This window comes from Mesoplodon densirostris, chromosome 16 (assembly GCF_025265405.1).
Source record: "Mesoplodon densirostris isolate mMesDen1 chromosome 16, mMesDen1 primary haplotype, whole genome shotgun sequence".
Taxonomy (NCBI): Eukaryota; Metazoa; Chordata; class Mammalia; order Artiodactyla; family Ziphiidae; genus Mesoplodon; species Mesoplodon densirostris.
Genome location: NC_082676.1, coordinates 67,038,470 through 67,065,641, shown reverse-complemented (window position 1 = coordinate 67,065,641; position 27,172 = coordinate 67,038,470). Strand labels below are relative to the sequence as shown.

At 47.7% G+C, this 27,172-nt stretch overlaps 2 protein-coding genes across 6 annotated transcripts in view; one reads left to right on the top strand and one right to left on the bottom strand.

Annotated features, from left to right (window-relative positions):
- The first annotated feature begins 29 nt into the window (after window positions 1-29).
- HBQ1 (hemoglobin subunit theta 1) lies at window positions 30-15,182 on the top strand. 3 transcript variants are annotated; one of them, XR_009530105.1, is made up of 4 exons: window positions 30-164; window positions 255-459; window positions 14,514-14,772; window positions 14,932-14,986. XR_009530105.1 is itself a non-coding variant. In XM_060077677.1 (4 exons), exons 1-4 carry the CDS (start codon window positions 70-72, stop codon window positions 14,998-15,000), a joined length of 516 nt encoding a protein of 171 aa, XP_059933660.1. In that variant the 5' UTR covers window positions 30-69; the 3' UTR covers window positions 15,001-15,182. The 3 variants fall into 3 exon arrangements, 2 of the variants coding, with proteins under 2 accessions (XP_059933660.1, XP_059933661.1); XM_060077677.1 differs by having other exon boundaries at window positions 14,514-14,660; window positions 14,932-15,182; XM_060077678.1 differs by lacking the exons at window positions 14,514-14,772; window positions 14,932-14,986 and adding an exon at window positions 558-739.
- Window positions 15,183-18,786: 3,604 nt separating this feature from the next.
- LUC7L (LUC7 like) overlaps window positions 18,787-27,172 on the bottom strand; it is a 30,352-nt gene continuing 21,966 nt past the window's right edge. For all 3 annotated transcript variants that reach the window (XM_060078221.1, XM_060078220.1, XM_060078222.1), the window contains 5 exons: window positions 25,573-25,749; window positions 23,163-23,251; window positions 20,414-20,443; window positions 19,849-20,016; window positions 18,787-19,130 (listed from right to left, as the gene is read on the bottom strand). In XM_060078221.1, coding sequence (XP_059934204.1) covers window positions 18,989-19,130; window positions 19,849-20,016; window positions 20,414-20,443; window positions 23,163-23,251; window positions 25,573-25,749 — 606 coding nt within the window. In that variant the 3' untranslated portion in view covers window positions 18,787-18,988. The remainder of the gene's footprint in view (window positions 19,131-19,848; window positions 20,017-20,413; window positions 20,444-23,162; window positions 23,252-25,572; window positions 25,750-27,172) is intronic.

The following is a 27,172-nucleotide window of genomic DNA, read 5'->3' as shown; positions in this document are numbered from 1 at the left end:
GGGACGATACGCGCAGGCGCAACCCGGGCTTCATCAAGGCGCCGAGCGCGCGGCCGGGCGGGCTCCAAGATGGTGCTGGAGGCGGCGGACCGGGCTGCGGTGCGCGCGCTGTGGCTGAAGCTGGGTAGTAACGTCGGCGTCTACACGACCGAGGCCCTGGAGAGGTGCGCACAGGCCCCGGGCTCCCCGGCCTTCAGCCCGCTCGGGAAAGCGTCCTCCTTCCTCCCCAGCCTGACTCGCCGTTCCTCCCGCAGGACTTTCCTGGCCTTCCCTTCCACCAAGATCTACTTCCTCCACCTGGACCTGAGCCCCGGCTCCGCCCAGGTCAGAGCGCACGGCCAGAAAGTGGCCGACGCGCTGACCCTCGCCGTGGACCACCTGGACGACCTGCCCAGCGCCCTGTCGGCTCTGCGCGAGCTGCATGCGTACAAGCTGCGCGTGGACCCCGTCAAGTTCAAGGTGAGCTCGCCGGCGGGGCCTGACCCCTGTCGCCGGGGGAGGGGGCTCCCGTCAGGGAAGGGGGTTGCACCCGCGTGGGAACGACTCCCTCTCCGCAGCTGCTGGTCCACTGCCTGCTGGTGACCCTCGCCCGGCACTACCCCGGAGACTTCAGCCCCTCCCTGCAGGCCTCGCTCGACAAGTTTCTGAGCCACGTGATCTCGGCGCTGAACCCCAACTGTCACTAAACTGGGAGGGTGGTCGCGTGGGGCTCGTATTTGAGTAAAGTCCGCGGACAAAGCCTCAGGTGAGCGAGTGTTCTCTCTAGGGGAGCGCGCCCTGGGCCTGACAGGGGGCGGGGGCGCCCCTCCTAAATGAAGTAGGGGTCTGAGGAAGCCCGAGTCTCATACTCCCAGTTAGATCCCAGCACGGACGCCCCCCGAACCCCGGCAGCCTGAGGCAAGCCTGGACAGCGGGTCCCAAATCCCAAGTGGTAAGCCCCGACTCGCCATGCCCTTGGGCCCGACCACTTATCGGTGCAGACCCGCGGCTTCGGCCGCTCGGGAAGGGGTGGCAGGTGGCGGTCATGGTCGCAAGCTGGCGAGGTCGGACCCTCCTCCGGGCTGCCCACTTTGGACACAGATCCACCTAGAAGCGCGCAGCACAGCCTGGGAGAAAGTTAGGGACCGGCGCCCCTGCCGGCGCAGACCAGAACTGCGCCTCCGGAACGTGCTGGGGACTTCGGGTAACCGGTAGGCTTGGGGTCAAAGGCGCCTTTGCAGGCTTCCCTGGTGGCGCAGTGGTTGAGAGTCCGCCTGCCGATACAGGGGACACGGGTTCGTGACCCGGTCCGGGAAGATCCCACATGCCGCTGAGCGGCTGGGCCCGTGAGCCATGGCCGCTGAGTCTGTGTGTCCGGAGCCTGTGCTCCGCAACAGGAGAGGCCATAACAGGGAGAGGCACGCTTACAGGAAAAAAAAAAAAAAAAAAAAAAGGCGCCTTTGCCAGACTCTGGACCTGGTGGAAGGAGGTGGCTCCTGCAGTGGACAGGGCGGACCAGGGAGCCGGCAGAGAGTCCTGCCTACATGCCACGCTTCTCAGGAGGCAGACCTCAGAGCGTCTTCCTTTAAAAAATTCAGAGAACTACTCCACCTGCCTGTGTATCCCAGTGGGCTCAGCACATCCATTATTCCTTCACTCCCCACTTGACACGTGGGGAAACTGTGTGAACAATGGAGGGCATGGGAGTCCCACCCAAGAGTACATGTGTGACATGCACAGACAGAAGTCCCCTCTTACCCTGAGGGATATATTCCAAGTCCAGTGGATGCCTGAAACCTCAGTACCGAACCCGAAGCATGCTGTTTTTTCCCATATGTACACACCTATATAGTAAATTTAATTTATAATTAGGTACAGTAAGAGAGTAACAGCAATAACTAATAAGACGATAACAATGTACTGTAATAAAAGCTATGTGAGCGTGGTCTCTTTCAAAATATCTTGCTGTGCAAATTTGATACCTTTTCCACCTCAATACCAGAGCAGTTACCACACACTGTGGCTGTAGCTTTTGCAGTTTGAAGTGCGACAGCAAAACAGCATGAATTCTTTTCCTTCTTCACAATTTCACAGATAGAAGATTCGTTCTTACCATAGATCTTAGCAACCTCAACATACAATTTTTTTCTTCCTTATTAAGTCTGGAACTTTTAGCTTTTTTAAAAAAAATTAATTTTTGGCTGTGTTGGCTCTTCGTTGCTGTGTGCAGGCTTTCTCTAGTTGCAGAGAGCGGGGACTACTCTTCGTTGCGTTACACAGGCTTCTCATTGCGGTGGCTTCTCTTGTTGTGGAGCACAGGCTCTAGGCATGCGGGCTTCAGTAGTTGTGGCTCACCGGCTCTAGAGCGCAGGCTCAGTAGTTGTAGCGTGCACAGGCTTAGCTGCTCTGTGGCATGTGGGATCTTCCCCGCCCAGGGCTAGAACCCGAGTCCCCAGCATTGGCAGGCAGATTCTTAACCACTGAGACACCAGGGAAGCCCTAGCTTTTCATTTAAAGGAAGCACTTGAGGTCTTCTCTTTGGCACATCACTCCTCTTGTGCTTTGAGGCCATTATTAAGTAAAATAAGGGTCACTTTGAACACAAGCACTGAGATGCTGGGACAGTGCATCTGATAACACAGACGGCTATTCAGTGACAAATGGGTGGTACACACCGGACAAAGGGATGGTTCACATCCCAGACGAGATGTAGTGCGACGCCCGGAGATTTCATCATAACACTAGAATGCACATTTTAAAACTTATGAATTGTTTATTTCTGGAATTTTCCATTTAACATTTTTGGACTTGGGTGGACTGTGGATAACTGAAAGCATGGAAAGCATGAAAAGTGAAAGCATGGAAAATGAAATAGTGGATAAGAAGGGAATAGAGGGCTTCCCTGGCAGCAAAGTGGTTAAGAATCCACCTGCCAATGCAGGGGACACGGGTTGTTCGAGCCCTGGTCTGGGAAGATCCCACATGCCTCGGAGCAACTAAGCCCGTGTGCCACAACTACTGAGCCTGCGCTCTAGAGCCCGCGAACCACAACTACTGAGTCCATGTGCCACAACTACTGAAGCACTGCAACGAAGAGTAGCCCCTGCTCACTGCAACTAGAGAAAGCCCGTGTGCAGCAACAAAGACCCAACACAGCAAAAAATTAATTAAAAAAATAAAAAGGGAAGACATCACACACACACACACACACACACACACACAGGTGCAAACACCCACAGGCAGAAGAGCCCCACAGAGACATGTGACAAGGTAGCATGTAATGTAAGTCTTCCAGGTCCTTCTAGGCACACTTGCAGAGATTTTCTTTTTTTTCTTTTGGCCGTGCAATGCAGCATGTGGGATCTTAGTTCCCCAACCAGGGATTGAACTCATGCTTCCTGCAGTGGAAGAACAGAGTCTTAACCACTGGACCACCAGGGAAGTTCCTTGGAGAGATTTTCTTTAGAAATGGTATCCTCAAAGTGTCACTGGATAAAATGGACACATTGGATGATATAAAGAGCAAAAATTTGGTATGAGATTTGGGAGGAAAAGACACCATAAACAGAGTTAAAAGAGGAACTGGGAGAAAAATATTTGCCACAAATAGCAAAGGGTTATTATCTTTTTCTTTACAAGATCCAAATTCTCTTTCCCACCCCCTCTACTTTTTTTTTTTTTAAACACCAGTCAACCCAATAGAAAAATAAGCCAAAGGACAAACAGGCAACTCATAGTATACCAATGACCAAGAGACATTTGCAAAGATGCATAAAGACATGCAAATTAAAATGCTCATTAACAAGACACCTGTCATGGAAATATTTAAAAAGGCAAGATCCAATACACTCCTGGTAGAAGTTTTACTATAACCTTTTGGGAGGGTAATTCAGTTGTATACAGTTGTGGGCTGGTAAATATTTAAATAACTGGCACTCAGGAAGAACGGAATGGGAACTGATTTGTAGCATTTGCCAATTTCCGTGGTGTAACTACTGCCATCATGGTTGATTCAGGCTATCAAACAGGTTATCACTGAATGGGAAATTAGGAAGAGATATATAGGGACTTCCCTGGCGGACCAGTGCTTAAGACTCTGTGCTTCCACTGCAGCGGGGTGCTGGTTCAATCCCTGGTCGAGGAACTAAGATCCCGCGTGCTGCATGGCTCGGCAAAAAAAAAAAAAAAAAAAAAAGAGTGATTCGGTTTCACCTTTTTAAAAAAAAAAAAAAAGGAAGAGATGTATAGTAGCTGCCATTGTGTCGTATTTCCACTGTCCAGATACAAGAGATGTAAGCATAGATGATAGTAAACTGTAGTAACATAATTAGGAAGTAATTGGCTTTCAGTATTTATTACCTATTTTTCACATGACCTATTTAGTTGTAAATTACTGTAACTTAATTTTTCATAGTGGTTGTGTTTAACAACAAGCTCTCAAAATTCCTACAACTTAACCTGAGCCAATACAAGCAGGTTCCAGCACACCGCTGGCTGTATCCTTTATTTTTTTAAAAATATTAAATTGGGCTTCCCTGGTGGCGCAGTGGTTGAGAGTCCGCCTGCCGATAGAGGGGACACGGGTTCGTGCCCCGGTCCGGGACGATCCCACATGCCGCAGAGCGGCTGGGCCCGTGAGCCATGGCCACTGAGCCTGCGCGTCCAGAGCCTGTGCTCCGCAACGGGAGAGGCCACAACAGTGAGAGGCCCATGTACCGCAAAAAAAAAAAAAAAAATTTCGTTTGGACTTCCCTGGTGGCACGGTGGTTAAGAATCCGCCTGCCGGGCTTCCCTGGTGGCGCAGTGGTTGAGAGTCCGCCTGCCGATGCAGGGGACACGGGTTCGTGCCCCGGTCTTGGAAGATCCCACATGCCGCGGAGTGGCTTGGCCCATGAGCCATGACCATTGAGCCTGCGTGTCCGGAGCCTGTGCTCTGCAACGGGAGAGGCCACAACAGTGAGAGGCCCACATACCGCAAAAAAAAAAAAAAAAAAAAAAAGAATCCGCCTGCCAATGCAGGGGACATGGGTTCGAGCCCTGGTCCGGGAAGATTGCACATGCTGCAGAGCAACTAAGCCCATGCGCCACAACTACTGAGCCTGCGCTCTAGAGCCCGCGAGCCATAACTGTTAAACCCATGTGCCGCTACTGAAGGCCACGCGCCTAGAGTTCATGCCCCACAAAAAGAGAAGCCACCACAATGAGAAGCCCACACGCTGCAACAGAGAGTAGCCCCCACTCACCACAACTAGAGAAAGCCTGCATGCAACAAGGATCCAACATGGCCAAAAATAAAATTTAAAAAAATAATAAATTTATAAAAAATATATATATTAAATTTTTTATTTCTTTACCTAGGAATAATTCTACATCAAATATCAGTATATAGGGACTTCCCTGGTGGTTCAGTGGTAAAGAATCCACCTTCCAATGCAGGGGACGCGGGTTTGATCCCTGGGCGGGGAATTAAGATCCCACATGCCATGGGGCAACTAAGCCCACACGCTGCAACTATCGAGCTCGCGCGCGCCTCAATTAGAGACGAGAAAACCCTCACAGCACTAGAGAGAAGCCTGCGCGCTACAATGAAAGATCCCGCATGCCTCAATGAAGATCCTGTGTGCCGCAACAAACACCTGACACAGAAAAAAAAAAAAATCAGTATATAATTTATCATTATCACAAAAAGTTATTCTGGAATAAGAGGGAAAGACAATCTCAAAATTCACCCATCATCAGGATGTTCCAATGACCAAATCAACCTCGTGTTCACCTTGTTCATCTACAGAACTCATTAATATAACCAAATTTGCCTCACAACTACATATATATATATTTTTTGGTAGGCCCTTCTTGGTTATCTCTCTATATTTATTTATTTTTGGCTGTACTGGGTTTTTGCTGCTGTGCACGGGCTTTCTCTAGTTGTGGCAAGCAGGGGCTACTCTTCGCTGCGGTGTGCGGGCTTCTCATTGTGGTGGCTTCTCCTGTTGTGGAGCACGGGCTCTAGGTGTGCAGGCTTCAGTATTTGTGGCACTCGTAGGCTCAGTAGTTGCAGCGCGAGGGCTTAGTTGCTCCATGGCATGTGGGATCTTCCTGGACCAGGGATCAAAGCCGTGTCCCCTGCAATGGCAGGTGGATCCTTTTTTTTTTTTTTTTAATGTGGACCATTTTTTTTTAGTCTTTATTGAATTTGTTACAATATTGCAGGTTTTATGTTTTGGTTTTTTGGCCAGGAGGCATGTGGGATCTTAGCTCCCCGACCAGGCATCGAATCCGCACCCCCAGCATCGGAAGGCAAAGTCTTAACCACTGCACCACCAGGGAAGTCCCAGTTATCTATTTTAAATATAGCAGTGTGTACATGTCAATCCCAAACTCCCAATCTATCCCCCCACCACCAACCTTACCACTGGTAACCATGTTCTCTAAGTCTGAGTCTGCTTCTGTTTTGTAAGTTTACTTGTATCTTTTTTTAAAGATTCCGCACATAAGCGATATCATATGACATTTGTCTTTCTCTGTCTGATTTACTTCACTTAGTATGATAATCTCCAGGTCCATCCATGTTGTTGCTAATGGCATTATTTCATTCTTTTTAATGGCTGAGTAATATTCCACTGTATATAGGTACCACATCTTCTTTAACCGTTCATCTTTTGATGGACATTTAGGTTGCTTCCATGTCTTGGCTATTGTGAATTGTGCTGCTATGAACACTGGAGTACATGTATACTTTCGAACCAAGTGTTTCTCCAGATATATGCCCAGGAGTGGGACTGCTGGATCATATGGTAGCTCTATTTTTAGTTTTGCAAGGAACCTCCATAGCGGCCGCACCATCTTACATTCCCACCAACAGTGTAAAGTTCCCTTCTCTCCACACCCTCTCCGGGATTTACTGTTTGTACATCTTTTGGTGATGGCCATTCTGACTGGTGTGAAGTGATATCTCATTGTAGTTTTCATTTGCATTTCTACAATAATTAGCGATTTTGAACACCTTTTCATGCGCCTCTTGGCCATCTGTATGGCCAAGAGAAATGTCTATTTAGGTCTTCTGTCCATTTTTTGATTGGGTTGTTTGTTTTTATGGTATTGAACCACATGAGCTGTTTGTAAATTAGAAGACTAATCCTTTGTCGGTCTAATTACTCCCCAACTCATTCTATGAGGCTACCATCATCCTAATATGAAAACCAGACAAAGATACCACAAAAAAAGAAAATTACAGGCCAATATCACTGATGAACATAGACGCAAAAATCCTCAATAAAATATTCGCAATCCAAATCCAACAATACACTGAAAGGATCATACACCACGATCAAGTGGCGTTTGTCCTAGGGATGCAAGGATTTTTCAGTATCCACAAATCAATCAGTATAATACACCACATCAACAAACTGAAGAATAAAACCCATATGATCATCTCACTAGATGCAGAAAAAGCTTTTGATAAAATTCAACACCCATTTATGAAAAAACTCTCCAGAAAGTGGGCAAAGAAGGAACATACCTCAACATAATAAAGGCCATTTATGACAAACCCACAGCTAACGTCATACTCAACAGTGAAAAGCTGAAAGCATTTCCTCTAAGATCAGGAACAAGGCAAGAAGGATGTCCACTCTCACCACTTTTATTCAACATAGTTTTGGAAGTCCTAGCCACAGCACCCAGAGAAGAAAAAGAAATAACAGGAATCCCAACTGGAAGAGAAGAAGTAAAACTGTTATTGTTTGCAGGCAACATGATACTATACATAGAAAATCCTAAAGATGCCACCAGAAAACTACTAGAGCTCATCGATGAATTCGGTAAAGTGGCAGGATACAAAATTAATACACAGAAATCTGTTGCATTTCTATACACTAACAACAAAAGATCAGAAAGAGAATTAAAGAAACAATCCATTTATCATTGCATCAAAAAGAATAAAATACCTAGGAATAAACCCTACCTAAGGAGACAAGACCTGTACTCTGGAAACTATAAGACACTGATGAAAGAAATCGAAGACTACGCAAACAGATGGAAAGATATATCATGTTCGTGGACTGGAAGAATACTGTCAAAATGAATATACTACCCAAGGCAATCTACTATCAAATTACCAATGGCATTTTTTACAGAACTAGAACAAAGAAATCTTAAAATTTGTATGGAGACACTAAAGACCCCAAATAGCCAAAGCAATCTTGAGAAAGAAAAACAGAGCTGGAGGAATCAGGCTCCCTGACTTTAGACTATCCTACAAAGCTACAGTCATCAAAACAGTATGGTACCAGCACAAAAAGAAATATAGATCGATGGAACAAGACAGAAAGCCCAAGATAAACCCACCCACCTATGGGCACCTAATCTATGACAAAGGAGGCAAGAATATACAATGGAGAAAAGACAGTCTCTTCAGTCAGTGGTGCTGGGAAAACTGGACAGCTACATGTCAAAGAATGAAGTTAGAACACTCTTTAACACTATATGCAAAAATGAACTCAAAATGGATTAAAGACCTAAACGTAAGGCTAGGTACTATAAAACTATTAGAGAAAAACATAGGCAGAACACTCTGACATAAATTGCAGCAATATCTTTTTCGATCCATCTCCCAGAGTAATGGAAATTAAAACAAAAATAAACAAATGGGACCTAATTAAACTCAAAAGATTTCGCAAAGAAAACCATAAACAAAATGAAAAGACAACCCACGGAATGGGAGAAAATATCTGCAAATGATGGTTGTATCCTTTAAATCCAAAAAGTGCAAATTCTCTAGACCTGCAGTCCTGATTCTGGGATTTATCCTGCAGAAAGCAGGCACACACATGAAGAGGTATGCACAGTGACGTTCTTTGCAGATCTGTTTATCAGAGCAGAGAAATAAAAAGAAATAAGAAAAAAATATGGTGCACAACCAACACATTCATCAATAGGAGAAAAGTTAAAAAATTATGGTAGGGCTTCCCTGGTGGCGCAGTGGTTGAGAGTCCGCCTGCCAATGCAGGGGACATGGGTTTGCGCCCCGGTCCGGGAAGATCCCACATGCCGCGGAGCAGCTAGGCCTGTGAGCCATGGCCGCTGAGCCTGCGCATCCGGAGCCTGTGTTCCACAACGGGAGATGCCACAACAGTGAGAGGCCCACGTACCGCAAAAAAAAAAAAAAAAATTATGGTAGATGACACCATAAAACTCCTAGAAGAGAACAAAGGCAAAACATTCTCTGACCTAAATCATGCCAATGTTTTCTTAGGTCAGTCTCCCACGGCAATAGAAATAAAGGGACAAATAAACAAATGAGACCTAATCAAACTTACAAGCTTTTGTACAGCAAAGGAAACCATAAATAAAATGAAAAGACAACCTACGGACCAGGAAAGAATATTTGCAAATGATGTGACTAACAACAGCTTAATTTCCAAAATGTACAAACAGCTCATACAACTCAATAACAAAAAAACTAACAATCCAATCAAAAAATAGGCAAAAGACCTAAAAAGACATTTCTCCAAAGAAGACATACAGATGGCCAACAGGTACATGAAAAGATACTCAAAATCTCTAATTAGAGAAATGCAAATCAAAACTACAGTGAGGTATCACCTCACACCAGTTAGAATGGCCATCATAAAAAAGTCTACAAATAACATGGGAATTCCCTGGCAGTGAGGTGGTTAGTACTCGGTGCGTTCACTGCTGTGGCCCGGGTTCAATCCCTGGTCGGGGATCATTCCAAGAGCTGCGTGGTGCAGAGAAAAAAAAAAAAAAAACCTATAAATAACAAATGCTGGAGAGGATGTGGAGAAAAGGAAACACTCTTACACTGTTGGTGGGAATGTAAATTGGTGCAGCCACTGTGGAAAACAGTCTAGAGGTTCCTAAAAAAACTAAAAATAGAGTTTCCATATGAACCAGCAATCCCACTCCTGGGCATATATCTGGACAATACTATAATTCAAAAAGATAAATGAACCCCAATGTTCATAGCAGCACTATTTACAACAGCCGAGACACGGAAACAACCTAGATGTCCATCAACAGAGGAATGGATAAAGAAGATGTGGTACATATATACAATGGAATATTATTACTCAACTATATAAAAAAAAAGAATGAAATAATGCCATTTGCAGCAACCTGGATGGACCTAGAGATTATACTAAGTGAAGTCAGTCAGAAAAAGAAAGACAAATACCATATAATATCACTTATATGTGGATTCAAAAATATGACACAAATAACTTATCTGTGAAAGAAAAACAGATGCACAGACATAGAAAACAAACTTATAGTTACCAAGGGGGAAAGCACGGATGGGGGAGGGATGGATTGGGAGTTTGGGGTTAGTAGATACAGACTATTATATATAGGATGGATAAACAATAAGGACCTACTGCATAACAGAGGGAATTACATTCAATATCCTGTTAAACCATAATGGAAAAGAATATGAAAAAAATGTATATGTACACATAACTAAGTCACTTTGTCATATAGTAGAAATTAACATGTAAGTCAACTATACTTCAATAAAGTAAAATTTTAAAAAAATTATGGTAGAGGCACACAGGGAAGTCAGCCTCTGGGCACAGTGAACAATGCCAAGACGTTCATGGAACAAAATACACAGCAGGTCACTGTAGAGAATAAATCCAGGTTCATATTGACATAATCACAAGAAAACTGAAACACACACTAAGTGATGGCAGCAGTTCATGGGCGCGGGACTAGGGAGGCAGAGAAGACAGCTGTCAGTATACCTGATCTAATCCCAGAAAAGGAAAGTGGTGGTGGTATGACTGATTATTCATTTATGTGTGTGTTTCGCCCTTTCACAATTAATTTGCAGAAAACCTTGCCCTGAGCATTTGTAGCAAAAATTCTATGCACAAACATAATTCTTTCCCTGGGGGATTTTTATAGAAGTGGAATTTCTGGTATGCCCATTGCTATGGCTTTTTGATAAAATCTCCAAAACTGCCCTCCTGAGTTTCATGAGCAGGAGGCGAGAGCCTGCACCCCCCACCCCACAGCCCTCATTTAGCTCGTTACTTGTGAAGGTGAACGCTGCTTGCTCCATCCTGACTTCTCTGTAGAATCACCCACTTTCCCAGGGTGGTGTTTGTTCTTTGTCACGTCTGTGGACCTGACACCTTTGCCCATTTTTTTCTCTTTCTTGGGGGGAGTCTCTCCTCGAAATATACCCAACCCTTCCTTCAGGCCGCTGGGCCCTGTCATGCTCCAAGGCTTTGCCTGCTCTGTGCTGCCATTTCCAACCTGGCAAGAAAAGAGGCTACAGCTTCATTGATGACAATTTAAAATGCTGGATAAGATGCCTTCCATCTTCTCAATAGCACAAAGGGCAAGCAAGATGATAAGGAATTTTCAGACCAAAAACCAAGTAAATGTGAGAACTCAGAGATGTCACAGCACCTATACCACCTGGGTTCTGATGTACTTGCCGAAACTAGCAAACTTGAGCTGGGATTTTTTTCCCTTACAGGCTCATAGGTTAAAAGGGCCAGTATAAGGTGACGTACCCAAAAGGTGACTCTTCCCCATAAACCTGGGGCCCTAAAAGGATACCCCACTGGGTATCCTTTCCCCAAACACAGGGACTAGGAAAAACGAAAACAAAAAAACCTTATGTTCAGCGGAAAAGGGAAAAAAATTCCCTGATAAATTGAAATCACATGCCAATACCTGTGGCTTTGCAGACCAAGTTCATATTACCAGAAGGGTCCTCCCCTTACCAAAATCTCCAGGCTGTGGATTTTGTGTAAAATAATCTTAGACTCCCTCATAGACCCCTGGCAAATAAATCCTCTCTAGAAGAAATCACTTCACCATAGGCCACAAAGGGCCAGGACTAGCAAAATCACCAGGCACAGGGGGAAAGAAGACACCGTGCGTGAAAGCCAGCAGATACATGAGTCAGCAGAATGGACCCGCCGAAGTGTCAGATTCAATTACAACTTTGCTTGTTCAGAAAATTAAAGACAAGATTTCAAATATCTGCAGGGAGCCATAAAATATAATAAGTCACACAGCATATGTGAAAAAGAACTTTTAGAAATGAAAAATATAACCATCAAAAATAAAAATGGGGCTTCCCTGGTGGCGCAGTGGTTGAGAGTCCGCCTGCCGATGCAGAGGACACGGGTTCGTGCCCTGGTCCAGGAAGATCCCACATGCCGCGGAGCGGCTAGGCCCGTGAGCCATGGCCGCTGAGCCTGCGCGTCCAGAGCCTGTGCTCCGCAACAGGAGAGGCCACAACAGTGAGAGGCCTGCGTACCGCAAAAAAAAAAAAAAAAAAAAAAGCAATGGATAACCTTAACAAAACAGTCATAGAATTAGTGAACTTAAAAATTAAGTCAGAATCAATTATCAAGGCTGTAAGACCCTGCACAACACCAAGCAGGGGCTCTTCCCTTTTTAAAAATTTTTAATATTTATTTGGCTGAACCGGGTCTTCATTGCAGCATGCAGGCTCTTAGTTGTGGCATGCAGGATCTAGTTCCCTGACCAAGGATAGAACCCATGGCCCCTGCACTAGGAGCTCAGAGTCTTAACCGCTGGACCACCAGGGAAGTAGCTTCCCAGCTCCTCCCTGAGTGTCGTGCCCCTGGTGCCTCACTTGCCCCACCCTGTCCTGACTCTACTGAAGGATATATTTCAGAAGTCTGAGCTGTAAGAAGAGTGAACAACAAAAACACTGGTAAATACAAACACTGACTGTATGTAAAGTTAGTCTATGGAGTTAAGAAAACAAAAAAAACACCAAAAAGCCCTACACAGACACGAAACACCCGCTGATACTCAGCAAGAAGGGGTTCAGAGCCCTCAAATCCTCTTAAGTCCTTGTACCATCTGTCATGCAAACAATGTCTTCATTAACTTTAGACTCAGTTTCCTGTTGCTGGTATAACAAAAACTCAGTGACTTAAAACAACGCAAGTTTATTCTCTTACAGTTCTAGAGAGCAGACACCCAAAATCAGTTTCTCTACGCTGAAATCAAGATGTCCACAGGCCATGCCCCTCGGGAGGCTTTAGGGGAAAATCCTCTCATCTTTTCAGCTTCTAGAATTGCATTCCTTGGTTCTTGGACACTTCTTCTATCTTTAAAGCCAGGAGCACACGGCCTCCTTTGGTGGCCAAATCTCCGTCTCCCATTTGTAATTGCATTAGGCCCACCTGGATAATCCAGAATCATCTCCACCTCAAAATCTTTCACTTAATCACATCTTCAAAATCCCCTTGCCATATAAAGGAATATTCACAGGTCCCAGGGATTAGGACCTCTATATATTTGGAGGTTATCATTCAGCCAACCACAACACATCAAGTATGCGTGTTGTAAATTCTAGGGGAAGAATAGAAATAGAGCATGACTTCCAATCTAACAGAGTGAAAAACACTGTTAAAATAAAACAATCCCCCCAAAAAGGGGCAAAAATGGGGAGAAAGAGAATGGGTATGACAAATGGAAAGCCCCCCACAAAAGACAGTGTCAACAAAACAAAGAACATTGTTAATTACACCGACTACGTGACTTAACTGATCCAAAGGATAAAGATCCGACACAGGACTTTCAGACAAAAGGCACAAATAGAGTAAAAAGAAGTGTCACTAACAACAATGGTGGGGACAGACTCTAGAGTGGAGCCCGTAACCCCACCTCTTGGTGTTCTCCCCCCGTGTTGTCACCTCCCTTTGAGTGTGGCTTTGCTTTTAGTTTATTTAAAATTTATTTTATTGGAGTATGGTTGATTTACAACGTTGTGTTAGTTTCTGGTGTACAGCAGTGACTCAGTTATACATACATATAATAGTTTGCATGTACTAACCCGAAACTCCCAATCCATCCCTCCCCCAAGCTTTTTATTTTTAATATGGTGAAATACACATAACGTTTACCATTTCAACCATTTTAAAGTGTACAATTCAGTGGTGCTTAGTACATTCACAATGGTGTGCAATCATCACCTCTATCTAGTTCCAGAACTTTCTCATCCTCTGAAAGAAAACCCTGTGTCCATTACCAGTCACCCTCTATGCCTCTCCCCCCTCGGCCCCTGAAAGTCACTCACCTACTGTCTGTCTGTGTGGATTTACTGATCCTGGACTTTTCATGGAAACGGATACAGTACATGGTCTTTTGTGTCCAGCTTGTTACCCAGCATAAGGTTTTCAAGGCTCATTCATGTTAGACATGCATCAGAATTCCAGTCCCTTTTAGGCCAAGCAATATCTCATTGTAGGAACAGACATTTTGGGTTTTGTTTGCCCCTGTACCTGTTACATTTGGGTTGTTTCCATCTTCTGGCTACCGTGAATACCATAAACACGCTTGTACGAGGACTTCTGAGTCTCTTTCAGCTCTCCCAAGTGTGTCTCAAGGAGTGGACCTCTGCTGGGCTCTGTGGTAACTGTTCCCCACACTCTCTCCAGCACTTGCTGTCTCCATGTCTCTCTCGCCCGTGCTCCCCCACCCCCACCCCCCCGACCACTTGTCTTGTTTTTAACCCACAGGATTTGGGGCGGGAATGGGAAGGCACCCCCAGGACTGAGGTGCTGCCTGTCTTGCTAGGAGACCCTCTCCCTCACCCGCTGCCCGGAGGCACCCTGTGGAGGGCTTCCTGCCAAGGCTGGAAAGCCGTTGACTGCTGCCACGACCAGGTGAGCTGGGGAGGACCCTTCCCCAGTACAGCCTCAGATAAGACCCCTTGACTGCAGCTCTGGGAACCCTGATGCTCAGAAGCGGTGGGACAATAAATGTGTGTTGTTCGTGGTAAGTGATTTTCAAAGAGAGCAGAGACCTCTGACAGGGATTGTGGGGGAAGATGGGGGATCCCAGGAGCTGGAGATGTCCTATCTCTGGACCCGGGTGCACATGCAGGGCCTGCTCCTCGTTCTCTAAACAAAGTGTTTTGTGCTTTCTTCTGTACAGAGCCTGGGCCTGACTGGCCTGGATTCCCAGGCAGGCTGGACTTCGGTGGGGCTCCAAAGGAGGCACTAGCAGCTTCAGAAGGAGGCCCAGGACAATACATACTGTACTGTAATCCATCACAGTATTATGTGATTATAAGCATCACACTATATATACAAGGATACTGTGGTATATGTTTGAAGTTGCTGAGTAGAGGTTAAAAGTTCTCACCACAAGAAAAAAATCATGTCGCAATATATACATATATCAAATCATTACACCTGAAACATAACATTTGTCAATTACATCTCAATAAAAATTTTAAAATGAAGGTGGCTGGATCCAGGTGGGGGAAGTCCCTTTGGCTGGCCGCTCGCGACTTCTCTCCTGGACAGTGAGGACAGCGCTCCTCGCACAACCTCCTTGGGAGGGTACCCCCAGCCCCACTGGCACTGGGCAAGGAGGTCAGGCAGGCCAGGCTGCGGGGATGACACGGGGAAGGGAGCCAGCCATGGAGGGTGGGGATCAGGTGCCCCAGGGAGGGAAAGACGGAAGAGCAGAAGAGGCCGGAAAGCGCCAGAGAGCTGGAGGTGCTCAGGACACGCAGGGACCCCAGGGATCCCTCGGGCTTTCCCAGTGGACTCCCAGGTGCCCCGGGGCAGGGGGTGGAGGGTTGCCTCCGACCAGGGATCACTGGCACTTGGTGGCAGACATGTAGGTCCTCAAGCAGCCATCAGCTTTGTTGCCTGTGACCCCGCACCCAGGGCCACATGGCACCAAAGCCTCCTGTGCTGGAGCGTGCCCAGGGGTGTGGGAGGAGGAGGAAGGGTTGTCTGAGGGTCGGGCTTAGGGCCTGTGCAGTGGACCTAAAGGAATACAATGCGCCAGCAACTGTGAACAGGACTCAACCCTCTTTTCCTCAGGTCCAAACAGAACAAGTGTTATCTTCCGCATGTGCCCTGGTGGCAAGAGCTTGAAGCCCTGCTCTAAGGAGTTGGACAGCAGCTCAGTTCACGTCCCAGGAGAGATGCCACTGAGGGTTTGCAGCTGGTGGCCCAGCTGTCGGGGACCCCTCCTGCTGCCCCCAGTCGAGCTCTCAGTGTGTTCCGGACTAGCAGCACCAGCAGCCCAAGGAAACTGTTACATTCTTGGTACCAATACAGGCTACAGGGTGGATGAACCCTCCAACACCATGCTCAGTAGTAAGAGGTGCTAGTCATAGGTCACATCGTGTGATTCCAGAGACAGAAAGTAGATTTAGTGGTTGTTCAGGGCTGGGGCCAGAGGGAAGAGGGAGTAACTGCTCAGGGTACAGGGTTTGGGGTGATAAAAATGTTCTTCAGCTACACAGTAATAAACTAGATAGCACAACATTGTGAATATACAAAAACCACTATACCATACACTTTAAGTGGTTAAAATGTTGAACTTCATGGCAAGAGAGTTTATCTCAATCAAAAAAATCTACCTGCAAAATAATAAAAGAGGTCTACATTCTTGGACCCCTCCCTAGACCAAGAGAAAGTCTGCTGCCGGGGCGGGGGGGCAAGCCACCTGTTTTAACAAGTCCTCCAGATGACAATGACATGCAATAAAGTCCAAAAACCACTTAGCTGACCCAGTCTCCCCAGAGCAGGACCACGTGTGGGTTCTAAGCCCCACTGTGGCCCCCATCCCATTCCCAGGCAGGGGGCCCACCAGAGGCACTGCTTGTGCACACCTCCTCCCCAAATCACACAAACCATGGCTGGACACGGCTCCCCAGCCCCCAGGCCCGACCAAGAGCACCCAGCTACATCCTGGGAGGATATCCCTGTAACCACATGATGCAGCAAGGGCCTGGGAGCTGCCTTGGATGCAATGGGCTCCCACGCAGCAGCAGGGCCAGCACAGATCCTCCAGCCCTCCCTTCCCTAGATTGTAGCTCTGGGCCTGGCTAGAGACCCCCAGAAAGAGAGGGGAGAGCAGCCGAAACACACCTGCCCCCCCGACAGCCTGGGGCCTCTGTGCACTTAGGAGACTCTACAACCTACACAAGGTGCTACGACCATGCCACACCCCACCCCCACCAGTAGCCAGAAGCATGGTGTGTGGGTGGGGAGTCCCTGAGAACTTGGTGACACGGAGGGTCTGAAGGCACCATAGAGCCCTGGGGTTGACCCCAGGGGCCTAGGGCCCACCATCACCATGGGCCCCGGAAGCATCTGCACCTATTGGCTGGGCCGACCCAGCTCTCTGCTAGGACTGCAATCACCTCCCTACCTGCATCCCTGCTCTTCCCTGTTAAATAAGTGATTCCCCACATCAGTATTTTAACAAGGAGTGAGGGGGCTCAGGTAGGTGGCCCCCTCCAGCCCCAATCCCATCCTCTCAGCACCCTCCGGGTCCTCCACCCACCTACCAGGCCCTCTGCTGGGACCCACCCAGGGTGCGCTGTGGCATCCTTAGAGCAGGCCCAGTGTCCTGAGTTGTGCACTGTCCCCACCAGTCTGACCTCTTCCTCTGCCCATCCAGAGCAGAGGGCCACGGCTGGTCTGCTGCACTCCTCCGCCCAGGAGCTGAGCCAACACGGAGAACCCAAGGCTCAGGGGTCGGGGGAACCGGGCTCTCAGGCCCTGTGATGTGCCAGGGGCAGGCGGGTGCCTCCAACACTGAGGCTGGAAAAGTCAGGTAGCAAGGGCTCCCACTGCCTGGTCCTGGACTGACTGGTGAGCGTCCAGGTGTAAGGGGAGCAGAAGCCGCCCTCCAGGCCCTCCTGGGCGTCTTGACCCCAGCGCCACCTGCTTTCTGGCTGGGACCCCAGGCCTCCTAAGTCCAGGGACACCATCTGCCCTCTGCCTCTTCAAAACCACCCTTCTATGGACAGTGGCCACCACAGTGATTGCTACTCAACTGTAGACTCACAAATGGTTACAGTGGTAAATGTATGTGCACTGCACGACAATAAAAACAGGACAAAACCCCAAAACATCCCTTCCGGAGGTGACGAATGGAGGTGTGAGGAGCTGTGCAGCCCTGCCCCTGGCTTCCCGCTCAGTCCAGCCCCCGCCGTCACAGGCCAGGCTGCACCGTTGAGTCGGGAACCCATGACCATAGCCCTCACCCCCTTTGCCTCCCCCCTCCCAGGAGACCTTTACACACACACACCCACCCCCGACCCAGGCTTTCTGCCAACTTGTATCCACTTCCCACCTGGGAGGGCACACCTCCACCCACCTACCAGACAGATACTCACCCCTGGCTTCCCAGTGGTCTCCCACTGTGAGCAGGGTTATGTTCCAGCATGTTCTGGCCCAGCCAGAAGCTCCCTCCAAAAATACCCCCACAAAAGTGAAAACAAGAAAAGAGCTCCCAGTTATGCTTTTCCGAAGGGCTCACTTTAGCAATACGTGCAAAAGGGCTGAGGGAGAGTGGGTAACACCACCAGGTCCCCCAAAGGTGAGTCACACCACACCTGACCCCAAAGTCAGCACGCCCTCCTCTGAGGACCTCGTGGCTGTCATGCAGATACTATCCACGGGTCTTTCTTGGCCCTAAGTAACTCCAAGAGGGGTAAATGCAGTTCATCTGAGCTCGAGTGCCAGGCTGAGGCTGCTTACCACAAACCAGACTGCCAGTCCTTGGTAAGAGGGCAACTCAGACTTCAGAAAGACATGTGGAGCCCACAGAGCAGACGGTCGGGCACATCCGGCCCCAGCCAGTCTGGGTGTTGGAGGTGCACAGCACATCATATGCCAAAAGTCAAAGCGGAGTCCAACGGTAAGTCACATTTCTAGGCTCAACTCAGACGACCCCTGGTGTGTCCCCCAACCTGTGGAAGCCACGGCAAAGTCTAGCGCACCGGGGACAGGAGAGACTGCACCACGGCCGTCAGGAGGCAGTCTGTCAGGCTATTTATTCCCACTTGACATAACCCAGAACACAGGAGCAACTCTGTACATCTCGAGAAACTCACAGCTAGCTCCAAAACAACAGAAATGGTAAACTACAAAAGATGAGTTGTATTCAGCAAATATAAAGGGTAACGTTAGGCTGTGTCAAACACGTATCAGACTATTTACAGCGCCTGGACGTGGGTTCAGATCTCGCCGGCCTCCTTTTCCTCCGACCTCCGCGACGCAGTCTTCCCATTGGTGCTCTCGAGCCTCCAGTCGGTGGCCCCCCGCTCACTCCGCCCGCGCTCCCAGGACTCCTCCCTTGAGGCCCGCTCTCTGGAGAACCTGGGAAACAGGAACCAGAGGCTCAGCAAGGGCTGGCCCCCCCTCCTGGCTGCTCCTCAGGCACTGACACCTTGGACCCTCAGCACCAGGCCAGGTAAGGGTAGGACCCACCACGGGTGGAAGGGCCCTAGTAGACCAGAGGGTGCCAGGCCTGCCATCTCGTGCCCAACCCACTGCCCAGGGAGGGCTGGGTAGCCACTAGAAAGTGACACCTACAAAGGTTTCTAGTAATAGGAAAAGCTTCCACTATAATGTTAACACTGCAAAGGAAAATACAAGAGTCCACACATGGAATACGATCCATTATGTAAAAACACAATGGAAAAAAAGATACTTAAAATCCATCGTACCAAAGCTAACAGTGGTCGTCTCTGAATATGATCATTAGTGGTGTTTTCTGTTGTTGCTGTTTTTCCTTTAAAAAACCAAAGCAGAGGTAAGCAGGGCCTAGTCGGGGGCTCTGCGTACCAAAATGACAGTGAGTGTGCAGCCCCTGAGTGTGGCCATGCCCACGTGCGACCACCTCCTCAGCCTCTCAACCGTCCCAGCCCTGAAGCCATCTGCTGCCCTCGGCTTAGGGCTCTCAGTGCCCTGGGCCCCATTCAGGACTCCTCAAGGCCCTAACACTCTGTCCCACAGATGACAGACCCCCAGACCCTGGCACACAAAGAAAGGGTTCACTCCTGGACACAGCTACTGAAGGAGTCAGAGTAGTTACTTGTATTTCGAACTCCGGTCCCTGGATGCCCGGCGGTGGCCCCGGCTGTGGCTCCGGGAACGGCTTCGGTGGCGCCGGTGTCTGTCTCGGGACCGGGACCGGGACGACTTCCGCCGCTCTCTGGAGGTAGATCTTGACCGCCTCCGACGCCGGTCCCGGGAGCGTGACCTGCAGCAGATGTTCTGCTGATGCTTTACTGTTATCTCCCCTCCTCCCACAAACTTACAACTTAGGTTCACAATAATCCCACCAACTACTCTCTGGTAACTACGGCCAGACCCTTCCCGCTGACGCTTCCTGTACATTGGCCAGGAAAGTCCCGGCTGCCCAGCAGGCCCCAGCAGCACCCTGACTGTCCCTCTCATTGACAGTGGGTCCCCACTCCCACGCTGCACTAAGCCCCAGCCAACGCCAGTTACGAACAGGACTGGAGTCTCACCCACGTCCTGTGCCCTTCATGAGCCAGACCTGACCACCAGATAATAACTGTGAAGCTATAAAGGTTAAGTATTAAGTGCACATAAAAAAGAACATCTCACTGAGAACACATAAATGGAAAACCTACCTCCTGCGATCTCTGGTTCTTGATCCAGACCTAAAATGGAAAAAAAGATGAACAATTTCCCAAAAACAGCTTCATCCCTTACAGCTGAGGGGAGGTGCCTCAAGTTCACGTGGTGAAGGAGGGCCGACTTCCCAGAGGACCTGCTATAAGGCCTGCCTCCAGCCCCAGCTGCTTGGAGGCAGAACGCAGAGACCAGCACCCAGGGGTCCATGCTGCACTGAGCTGAACCAGTGGCTCTGCAAACTCTTCACAGTGGACACCACCTCAGCTACATAGATAGCCACATGGCAGGTGCAGGGCTGGGCAGGACACCCAAGTTGCAAACACAGGTTCACTGCCAGTGAGTGTCACATGAGCTCCCAGGGAAACATTATACAACCAACAACTAAGAAATGCACTTTACAACGAGGTCTCATTTCACACCGTTCCAAGCAGAAATTTACAAGATCACCACCAACGTGTGCTCAAGGAGGAAGTGACAAAAGATGCTCACACATCATGTGGCTGGAGGGTGATCTGACAAAGCCTCTTGAAAAGCAATTTTTGTAACACCTACCAATATTTATATATTATATTCCTTTATCCCAGGAATTCTAAGGAATTTTATAAACCCTCAAACTCATACAAAGATGGTCACTAGATTACTCGTTCAAAAATAGTTTCATAAAAACTTAATCAAAAATTTTTTTAAAAAAGCAAAGGCTTCTAAAAAAAATAAAATGCAAAGGCAACAAAAGCAAAAGTCAACAAGTGGGACTACATCAGACTAACAAGCTTCTGCACAGTGAAGGGAACCATCAACAAAATGAAAAGGCGACCTACTGAAAAGGAGAAAATATCTGCAAATCATGTATCTGATAATAGGCTAATATCCAAAACACAAAAAGAACTCTAAACAGAAGGGGGAAAAAAAAAAAAGTAAAAACATGGGCAGAGGACCTGAATAGACATTTTGTCAAAGAAGACATACAGATGGCCAACGGGCACATAAAAAATTGCTCGACGTCACTATTCAGCAGGGAAAAGCAAATCAGAACCATAATGAGATACCACCTCACACCTGTCAGAATGGCTGTCATCAAAAAGACAAGAAATACACGTGTTTGTGAGGATGCAGAGAAACGGGAATCTTTGTGCACTGTTGGTGGGAATGTAAATTGGTGCAGCCACTATGGAAAACAGAAAGGAGGTTCCTCAAAAAATTAAAATGGAACTACAATATGATCCAGAAATTCCAATTCCGGATATTTTTACCTGAAGGAAATGAAATCACAATCTTGAAAAGATAGCTGCACCCCCATGTTCACCGCAGCATTATTTATAGTAGCCTAAACATGGTAACAACCTAAGTGTCCATTGACAGATGAATGGATAAAGATGATATGGTTGTACGTATACAGTGGGATGTTATTCAGACACAAAAAAGATGGAATCCTGCCATGTGTAACAATATGGATGGACCTTGACAGCATTATGGTAAGTGAAATAAGTCAGACAGAAAAAGATAAATACTGTATGATCTCAGTTAACGTGAAATCGAAAAAACCCAAACCCATAGACACAGAGAACAGACTGGTGGTTGCCAGAGGTAGGGAAATGGGGGTGGACAAAAGGGGTGAATGAAGGTAGGAGAATAAAAGGATATAGTTAATTACAGCATCATAGTAGGGACTCTGTGTAGCCTTCAAGAGCACAGCTGCTATGGGAAGGTCTCACATGTGGAGGGTCCCACATATACCCCTGTGCACACAACATGTTCAGCGACTGTCGTCACCTCTGTGTCTTTTTGCTTAATATATTTTTACACTGTTTTGAGTCTATTTATAATCAGAATCTGTTAGATAGTTAAAATAATGAAAAGAAACACAAAAGATACAATAAAGGATTATTTGTCCTGAGTTATTCACTAAGGAATTCCTCCAGGAAAGCCCAGTTTCTGTGCCCAATATGAGAGCGTGGTTACTCGGCGCTCCAGCCTCTTCCTTGAACTCTGACCAGACCCGCTGTCTCCACCTGCATGTCTCTTAGGCTGAAGGGATGTCTCTTAGGCCCAAATACGGCCACAGCCAAATTCTCCTCCCCACCTCCTCCTCATCCCAACACACCATTCCCAGTCTCCCCACCGCCATAAGCGGCCACTCCTGGTCAGAAACCCTGAGCCAGCTCCACTCCCCCTTTGCACAACTTGCTCTGTCCACTAGCAAATCCTATCAGCTCCAACCCCCAGAAAACATAATTCCGTCCTGGCCCTCACAGGGTTCGAACTGCCACCTCCTTGGCCTGGACCCTCCCAGCTAGCTCACGTTCTCTCTGCTTCCACCCTACCACCCACGAGCCTGGGCCCACACCGGAGCCCGTCCCTGGTGGGTCCTGCCCACAGCAGGCATGGCAGCATGAGAGCATGTTCCTCTCTGGTGTCCCAGCTCCTGCCTGTCCTGCTGGTCAAGGGCTGCTCCACAGGAGGTGCTGTGACAGGTCCCCCTCCACCCCTGCCAGGGAGTCCACATCTTTCTAGGTAAGAATCAGGTGGCCACAGCTGCTCGAGCAGCTTGGGTGTCCTGTCCACACTGCACAGCTGTGCACACAGGTCCTCCTGGACCAGCCAGAACCTCGCTTGACTGAACATGCTATATGTTTGCTTATTCTTCTTTTAAGAGCCACCCAGGTAACTGGCAGACCTCAACTGTCAAGGGCAGTAAGTCTGCAGTGCTGCCAGGAAGTGGGGCGTCCTCAGGTCGCACGTGCTCACCTCCTGCTCAGGCGTTCTTCCCGCTCCCTCTCCTCTCTCCTCCTCAGCCGATCCTGATTTCTCTTCTCCTGCTTTTCAGCCACAGTTTTCTAAATAAACAAAAAATTGGAAGATGGGGGAGGAGCAAGTCACACACTAGAGTGAACATTATTGAACAAAGCACCTTTACGTGACCTCAATACTGGCAATTTAAGAACCTAAGAGAAACTCAGGGAACAGGAACACATTCTTCATAAAACCTCTTAAACAATGGAAAATACATGGGGGAAAAAAACGCTTTATCGTTTTATAAGTTCAGTGACAAACTATATATTCTAAGTGCTGTACACCTAAATCACAGAAATTTTATCATATTGCTCAAATCAATCCATAAATTTAGTTTTTTTACCCCAAGGAGACTCCACAAACTTCATGTAAAAGAGAAAACATGTATCTGACCGAATCCATCTTGCTGCAGGAGCCAAGCTGCCCTGCCAAGCTGCAGCCTATCCCGGGGTGCTGGCGGGGCTTCCTGGGGACAGCAGGCTCCACACGTCCCATCAGGCTGGGTCATGGTGAGCACAGTGGACAAGGAAGGCCAACAGGCAGGAGGTGGCCTAGCAACTCCCCTGCCAGAGCACCATCCACTGGCTAGCTCAGAGCACCCCAAAATCAACTCAGAGCCTTTCAATGCCCCACCTCGTGCTGCCGAGGGGAAGGCCCTGAGGGGGAGGAACTTAGAGCCAGGAGACAAAGGCCCAAGAGGGCATAAAGGGTGACCTTAAATCTCAGTTCAGATGGGAGCCAGGCCTGAGGAAGAGAAGGCGTGGCCAGGACAAGGAGAGGCCGAGAACCAGCCTGTGGGCTGGCATCACCTCCTTCCCAAACCCTCCCCACTCCCTAAAACACTACGTTCTCCCACCTGAGGGAAGTCCTCACTCTTCTCACCCTGCATCCACCTTGGAGCATGGCCCAGGGGGTGCACAGCCCAGGGGGGTGCACACCTCTGGTACCACTGGGAGTGAAGCCATCTCTGATTAGGGCACACAACTCCCACCTTCCGTATCGTTAAGAGGTGCACTTCCAAATACATTTTCTGTTGTTAGTTTAACAGCTATTTATCAAAATCTGTAACTTAGTTGGGTTGTTCTATCAACTATATACTGCTCATAACTGCAATGACAACACATGACTTCTAGATCAGGTGAATACTTAAATTCTAAAGGTTTCAGTGTATTCTGAAGCAAAGGTACATCTTAAGAAAAAAACAAAAGGCTTTCAGATATAAGAAACATTAGGACAAAATTCTGGGGTGTTATGGAATGGGAAGACAATTTAAAGGAAATTCCCTAAGGAGCAGATTTTTAATGGGGATGGTAGTTGACACCAAATTGTTATTTACATTCTACTGACTACACATAAAATATTTTTACGTGTTTTATACCCATAAATTTATAAGAAAAAAATTCCAATTTCAAAATGTGTGACAAAGAATATCATTTTTCAAAATTCTACTGGGAGCACAGGAGCAAATGCTTCAGGACCAGTGCTGAGACTGCCACCCAGCTCCCTCTCCCAGGGCCGAGCACATCACTTATGGGTGATCGTCCTTGGGTGCAGGGCCCTGACACCCGCTGCTCCTTCCTGGGGGCACACAAGGCCCAAGGCCTTGACTACCATGGTATCCTACAGTCAGGTGCCATGTGTCTGTCCTTCCAATAGATTTCAGGTGTCTGGATAAAAGGCCTGCACATTTCCCAGCATCCCATCATAGGGTCCCAGTACACAATTAGGGAAAGCACCATCCATTTGAAGAAGACAATTCAAAATATCACAAACTTATTTAACCTTCCTCCTTGGCATTCTGTACCCAAGATGTCAAATGTTGTAGAGCTTAACCCAGAACAAGGAGGAGCCCCGAGGAAGGGACACAGGCATCCAGCAGTGGGGCAGGGCTATCAGAAAAAGCCCCATGACCTTCTCATCCTTCTAGCCAGACCACCCTCCATGTGTCCGCCTCTGTCCAAGAAAAAAAACTGCAGACTACTGGCTCTTCCCCATCACCAACAGAAGTGTTTCCACAGGGGTACGAGAACTCTCTGTACCGTGGGACTGAATTCTGCCATTTTCCTCTGTAAACAAGGGGTAGCAGACTAAATAAATATCCCAGGCTCTGCTGGATTCTGAGATCTTAGATCTCTTGTGGGAACATATGGATGAAATCTGAGTAGTTCACTGTAAAACTCAAGTATAAAACCAAGGCATGATCTTAGGATCAGAACAGAAGGTTTTCAGTACCTCCACCAACCCCCCCCCAAAAAACAAAACAAAAACAAACAAAAAAGAACACAAGGTTTTCTAAAAGCAAAGAGATGTGAAGAAGATCACAAAACTTCTCGGGTTTCTTCAGAAACACAACACATTAACATACCCTTAACTGATCGAGCTTCTCACGGATCTGAATGAACCCCAAGTGTAACTTGCCCCCGAAGTGGTCTGCAAGACGACGGTCATTGTCATGGAGACCAAGGTAGGCTGAACAGACTTCACAAACACGCAGCTTCTGCTGCTGAAAACTGGATGCAGGCATGGAATTCCTGTATTCTTCCTGGAGAATGGGAAGAGAGTGAGAGTCAAATGTCACTGTCTACTCAGCCCCTAAAATGGAAGTATGTGAAGGGACTACAGAGATGACATTTTTTTTTTTTTTTTTGGCTACATGGCATGTGGCATTGAACCCGGGGGTCCTGGCAGTGAAAGTTCCAAGTACTAAGTACTGGACCACCAGGGAATTCCCTAGAGATGACTTCTATTTTAAAAAATTTTTTTAATGTTTTATTATTTTTTTGGCTGCGTTGGGTCTTCGTTGCTGCGCGGGCTTTCTCTAGTTGTGGCGAGCGGGGACTACTCTTCGTTGCGGTGCATGGGCTTCTCATTGCGGTGGCTTCTCTTGTTGCAGAGCACAGGCTCTAGGCATGAGGGCTTCATTAGTTGTGGCATGCGGGCTCAGTAGTTGTGGTGCATGGGCTTAGTTGCTCCACGGCATGTGGGATCTTCCCGGACCAAGGCTCAAACCCGTGTCCCTTGCACTGGCAGGTGGATTCTTAACCACTGCACCACCAGGGAAGTCCGAGATGATTTTCAAATACATAAAAACTGAATCGTTTACAAAGCTTCAGATTCTTCTAACCAACCCAATTTTAATTATTTAAGAAATGAACTACCAGTCATGATTTCAAAGCAACAAAGGGTATTCAGAACACTCAAACACACAGGATGCTGTGTGTGTTAAAAGGCCAGCAGGGAAGGTAAGTCCCTGCTATGGTGGAGAGCTCTGCAAAGACCAAAGAAACAAGACGGAAGAATCTTCAACAGGGGTCTTAAAAAAACAAACAAAAAACCTAAACCAAACAGACGAGCAAAAACCACAGGAGTATCTATGGAGATTGTCCCAATGTTCAGGAAACTATATCCCAACACAGCCCAAAAGCTAAAATTTGGAAGGACAAATACATTAGACACCGTCTTCAAAGGAGGAAGTGTGCCAAACGGAACAAAGCACACTCCCTCCTGCAGCCAGTGCAGTCTGAGTCTAATCCTAAGAAGTCACTAGGGACTTCCCTCGTGGCGCAGTGGTTAAGAATCTGCCTGCCAATGCAGTGGACATGGGTTCGAGCCCTGGTCCGGGAAGATCCCACATGCCGCAGATCAACTAAGCCCATGCGCCACAACTACTGAGCCTGCGCTCTAGAGCCTGTGAGCCACAACTACTGAGCCTGTGCTCCACAACAAGAGAAGCCACTGCAATGAGAGGCCCACGCACCGCAATGAAGAGCAGCCCCCACTCACTGTAACTAGAGAAAGTCTGCATGCAGCAACGAAGACCCAATGCAGCCAAAAATAAATTTAAAAAATTTAAAAAAAAAAAGTCACTCGGCCTCAAAGCAAAATACACGAAACACAAAAGAAAATGAACCAGAACATGGTTACTGCTGCTTGTGCTCAAATTAAAACATTCCTTCAAAATCTAG

What these genes read in the sequence shown, in the direction of transcription:
- HBQ1 (XM_060077677.1), top strand. Translation starts at nt 70, where the DNA reads ATGGTGCTGGAGGCGGCGGACCGGGCTGCGGTGCGCGCGCTGTGGCTG. An exon ending in ACGACCGAGGCCCTGGAGAG is followed by an intron (nt 165 to 254) that starts GTGCGCACAGGC and finishes TTCCTCCCGCAG; the next exon opens with GACTTTCCTGGCCTTCCCTT. An exon ending in TTGACTGCTGCCACGACCAG is followed by an intron (nt 14,661 to 14,931) that starts GTGAGCTGGGGA and finishes TCTTCTGTACAG; the next exon opens with AGCCTGGGCCTGACTGGCCT.